Consider the following 5,669-nt stretch of genomic DNA (forward strand, 5'->3'; position numbering starts at 1 on the left):
GGTCTGATTGTAGCCTGCTTCTTCCTTCTAGTGTGCCCATTTTGTTACCCAAAAATAACCCTTGGTAGGCTAAGTTATCAAATTCAGTCTTAAGGATCTTCAGTGAAAACAACCCCATGGGGGTTTGGCAGCTCATTCCTTGCTCTAAATGCCCTTATATTAACAAAGATCTTCTTTAAAATATTAAATCTATTGCATTTTTTTTTCTTTTTGATTAGGCCAGGTCCTTTCTTCGAGCATTATTTCATCTTGTGGCTATACAAAAGTTTTGCAATGTGAATTTTTTGGTTTTGGTTTGTTTTGGGTTTGTTGTTATTTTTTTCATTTTTCCAGGGATGTCTCCTTTAGCTCAGCTTCCTGTGTTTCTTAAATGCTTCCCTTGGAGACACAAAAACACAAGTACTGTACTTGGAAAATACTTCAATTTTCTGGGAGACACTGGAAGTTCTACTGAAAATATATCCCCCCAAACTTTCTATTTGTTTTTTAAAATTGGCATTTCAAATAGTATTATTTATTTGAATGGGTGTATTTAAACTAATGTACTTATGTAAAGGATCATATTTTAAATGAATTGAGACAAAATGTAATAATAATTTTTAAAGTTATTTTAAAGTTTTAATTAACAAGTTGTTTGGAACCAAAAGTTTGCACTACTCAAATGTAAAGATACATCCCTACAAGCACATCAGATATGTAAACCCTTGCAAAAACATTGCTTTTGGTTTCTTGTCCTCTAGAGAAGAGCATGGATTTTTTTGAGTTATTTTTCTCTATTCCAGTTATGAAAAACAAACTGAGGCTGGAAGCCATCATTTAAATTAAATTACTCTGAGACAATGTCAAAACAGGATCCCTGGCACTTTTCCTCCCATTGCAAAACACAGCATGGTTTTTCCTAATTTTTTTGTTCTGCTACATTTTAAAATATTCAGTGGGCACATCTATATGGGTGCATTTATTGTGCAGTGACTGAAATTACTGCTCAGTACAGGTGCATGTCTATGCATGTATACCCATACTGCACAGGAAATATGCTGACTTGAGCATAAATTTGATACCTGCATCACGCAGTTATAAAATTTACACCTGATTAATTACTGCACAGTAACACATGTGCAGACACCTTACTGCGCAGTAACACTGTGTGTGGTGACTAACTTGGGACAAACTTTAGTTCCAGGTCAGTCCACACACAGCATTAATGTGCCTTAACACCTGCACATGTAGACATTGGCCTATTTCTGCCTACTGCACAGTAATTTACTGTGCAATAAATTTATGCTGAAGTAAATGCACATGTAGATACATGTATACAAATAAGAACCACTCATTTACAAGTAGCTTTTTATTAGAATCTTCTATTCTTCTATGTGCCAATTTTTTAAAGCCAGATCACCCTTAAAACACAGATGATCCAGTCCTGCTTTGGGCCACACTGCCTTTACATAAAGAAGAGTTTTCCCAGAGTTAAGAGGGCAGGACTGCACCCAACAAATGCTGGTTCTAATCTGACATTGCTTTAATGGGGAATTGGACTGGGGCTTTTCTTGATGACCAACAGCTATACCTTCCACTGCTCATACTTACCCTAAAGATCGGGGTGGGCTAAATATGGCAGCCCCTCCCCCTCACCGATGCTTCCTGGTGCAGCTTCCTGAAGCCCATGCAGGGCTGCCTTGCATCTCTACCACATCACTGCTGCCTCTGGGCTGTCCCATGTGGCAGCAGTGGCAGTGGAGAGCAGACACAGGGCAGCCCTGTGCAGGCTCAAGTGGTTGCACCAGGAAACACCAGCAGTGGGAGGGGAAGGGGCTGCTTTCCTCCCATGCTGAGCAGCAGTTTCTTTCCCATGCTGCTGCTGCTGAGCCTGGGTCCCAGCACCAGCTCTGGGCTCATCCATCTAGGCTGAGCAGCAGCAGCAGTGTCAGCAGCACCTGGTCAGAAACTGATGTTCAGAGTAGGGGGAAATGGCCCCTCCCCCTTGCCACCACTGGGAAGTTTTTGGTGCAGCCACTTGGAGCCCAAGCTGTGCAGAGCTGCACTGCAGCTCCATCACCGTCATCTCTGGGCTGCCCTGTGCAGCAGCAATGACAGTGTGGAGCCGCAGGGCAGCTCACAGATGTCAGTGACAGAGTTGCAGGGCAGCCTGGCATGGCATGGGCTCTGGGCAGCCGTGCCAAAAACTGCCTTGTGGCAGCAAGGGGGAAGGGCCACTTTCCCTTGCACTGAGCCACAGTTTCTGGCAAGTTGCTGCTGCCACTCAGCCTGGACAGGTAAGCTCGGAGCCAGCACAGGGCACACAGGGTCAGAGCTGCATGTGCTGGTTCCTGCTGCTACCGCTGCATGCCCAGGAGTAGCAGGACATTCCATGGCCAGGCAGCACAGGGTGGGTGCAGGGTACACTGGGGCTGTTGGTGGTGGTGGGGAGGCACCACAGGGCACCTGGGCTCTGGGCTGTTGTGGGGTGGGGACAGGTGCTGACCAGCTCAGGGGGGCACACACAGGGGAGGCTCCCATGCACACCCCACATACCCTGAAACCCTTCCTTCTCCCACACAGCCACACCCTCCCCAACACACAGTCACACACCCCACAAATACCATGCCCACACACATCCACACAAACCCCCATACCCACCCACCCACATCCTCACACACACCCACAGCTCCTCACAAACCCCACACTCACCCACCCGCACCCTCTGACACCCCTGCACAATATACAAGAGTAAGACTGCATTTTGAGCTATTATGTCATCGCTTCTACATATACAGCACAAACACACACAAATCAATTAAATTAAAATATATTATTATGGGTGTTTGATTTTTAGTATATAATTTGTTTTTTTTACCCCCATTCTATGATGGCAAACCATCTTCCCCAAAGGAGTACTTTCAGGGGAAAGGGGAAGGACATCCAGTGGTAAAGGACAGAAGTTAGGGGTGGGACTTTCAGTCCCAAGATGGCAAGCAGGGGGCAGGGCACCTATCAAGGGGAGGGGCTACCCATGCAGCTCTTGACAGCTTGCCAAAACTCGGTAAGTGGCCCTCTGCCCAAAATAATTGCCTGCCCCTGCTATAGATCTAGGTGCCTGATCTGGTTTGACTTAAAACACTTTTATATCAATATGATTCCACTGATTTCAGATGGTTTCAGTGATGCAATTTCAAACTTGGGCCCTAGGGGGATTAAGCACACCAGGTGAACCATTTCAGCAAAAGAAAAAGCTAAGCAGTATGTGAAGGATAGCATGCAGCCTGGTATGTCTGTTACTAACTGAATTATTTGGTAATTCAAAATTTAGACCTTTTTTCACAACATTTGCAGTTAAAAACTGTTGGTGGGTTTTAGGCCTTCTGACTGAACTAGTAACAACAGAAAATTACAAAATGGCTTTTACTGTTTTCCAGCCTGCTCTGTTTACCTGAACCCAAGACAACTTTGAATTGAAGACAACTCTCCAATAATTAGATTCTATATATAGAAAATTACAAAATTGGTTACAATTTTACATGCATAGAATCTAATTAGAGGAAGATCATTGTAAATTTGTTCCATACAATGCTGTGAAGGGGAAAGCAGTGGTGGGAGCAAGGGGCCAGATCCTCACCCCTTGCCCCCAGCCATGCCTGGTTCCCCACCACCTGCCCCTCTGTGCCTGCCCCCATTGTCTGCTCCCCTCCCCCTTACCCCACTATGCCTGTGCCTGGCTCCTCCACTCCCTGCCTCCCTGACCCCTTTACCTTCTGCTGCATCTCTGCTCTGGCTCCACAGCACTCAGCAGCAGTGCAGCTCCAGGCCAGCCCCAGCCCAACCCTGTCAGGGAGAAGCAGCAGCAGCTCCTAGCCAGGCATGCTTGGAGCTGGAGGGACCAGAGCCATAGCAGAAAGTAGCAGGAAAAGGGGCAGCTGAGGGGAGAGAAGGAAGGGGTGGGGGAGGCAGGCACAGGCACAGGCAGGGGGGCAGGGAATGTGTGCAGTCTACAGGTTCTCCCTATCCACAGTCTACTTTATGCTCCCCACAGCCACACACCTCTTCTCCCTCCAAACAAGCTATAACAGCTTGGGGCAGGTGGCAGCTCAGCTTCAGCTTCAGCCCAGGGCCCAGGTTCAGAGACACTGTGGAGGAGTTGAGCTGTCACGGGAGCTGAGCTATCACCTGCACCAGCCAATTGTACAATCCAAGAGAAGGCTTTTTTTCCCCCCATGCTGACTCGGGATAAAATCCTCATCTTGGAATCAAGTAAATATGGTACATTGCATCACTGAACAAAACCAGTTGAGCTAGTCACTGTGCAGCAGAATAAGTCATGTGTTAACAGTAGGGACAAGCTGAAAGTCAGGAATGCATACAGTACATCTATATCAAATAGCATGCACAGAACAGACATGTTACCCACCTGAACATAAAGTTCCCTGAGTTCATACTGAAATTTCTTGGGATCTGTGGTAATAGTCACTGGCCCAATTTCTGGAAATACAATTAAGAAAAGATGTAAAATATGTTGTAACATTACAGTAAAATTGCAAATGCCATTAAAGGACAATTCTGAATCAACAAGCTGACATTAAAAAAAGGGTTGTTTGTTTGTTTTTTAAAGAAAACAACACAGTCTTAGGCATTGGCCTGTGTTACATATACCATCACCTTTCCCTAGTTCTCCAATCTGCAGGGAGATGGGGAAATGAGAACATTACATAGCAAGTCATGCTCCCTTCCCTACCGCTAACCAGTTCTATGCAAATTAAAATACTGCAGTTTTTAATTAATATTTTTTCCATTGACATTTTGTGCAACATCTGGCAATGTACTATTAGTTAAAAAAACTGCATTAAACAAGAGCTGGAATGATGTGCAACAGAGGGCTGCTGACTTATACACAGAGGTGAGCCTAATTTTAGACAAATTTAAAGGTGCTCCAATATTTTTGTGCAAATGTAATTCTTAAGTCCATGTCTTACACACACACACACACACACACCTGTCTGTCTGTCTCTTTGCCTCTTACTTGTACACACAGATGTTTTCTTTTGCCCCACCGTTTTATTTTTCTTGGTGTTTTCTCAAGGGGGTTGGAGGAAGACAAAAACTAAACAGTGTCACACTGGAATTTAATATGAACTTATTCCAGATGTAGTTTTGGGGATGTGTCAATGAGGGATTAAAATCCTTTACCACAGAACTCATAGATCAAATTTCTCCCACCAATGTTATACAAATTAGCCTCAGTTCTAGCTTGATATCTCTTATCTAGACAGGGGAAAATATTTCAATCTCAGTGCCCATTCATGAGTGCCACTAGTCTCAATTTCAATTGTAGGTTTTGCTACATCTCAATCTGTCTTCTGACAACTGACCTGAGGTCACTACACTTTATTTACATTGACCACCTAATCACCTTTTCTTTTTAGTAACTATGCACTGGACTCCATGTATTCTGATATGCAATACAGAGATAAAAAATGTCACTATCACATTGGTCTGTCACCGAGTCTCCCACTTCTCCTTGCTAGTTGCCTCTCTCATCACCATAATTATCCAATTTCCTCATAACAAAATGTTTCCCAATTATCCACACTTATTTTCCATGCTTGCTAAAAATTAGCATATATTTAATTCATTAAGTCTTGACATTTTTTCTTTTAAACTGTCCAAAGCTTCCC

The 5,669-nt window shown here is 44.2% G+C and overlaps 1 protein-coding gene across 2 annotated transcripts in view; it reads right to left on the minus strand.

Moving 5' to 3' along the window:
- Positions 1-5,669, minus strand: part of HMCN1 (hemicentin 1) — a 451,483-nt gene that overhangs the window by 348,881 nt on the left and 96,933 nt on the right. For both annotated transcript variants that reach the window (XM_019501224.1, XM_019501215.1), the window contains exon 2: positions 4,406-4,476. In XM_019501224.1, coding sequence (XP_019356769.1) covers positions 4,406-4,476 — 71 coding nt within the window. The remainder of the gene's footprint in view (positions 1-4,405; positions 4,477-5,669) is intronic.

This window comes from Gavialis gangeticus, unplaced genomic scaffold (genome assembly GCF_001723915.1).
Source record: "Gavialis gangeticus isolate Ggan-Ray unplaced genomic scaffold, GavGan_comp1, whole genome shotgun sequence".
NCBI classification, from domain to species: Eukaryota; Metazoa; Chordata; order Crocodylia; family Gavialidae; genus Gavialis; species Gavialis gangeticus.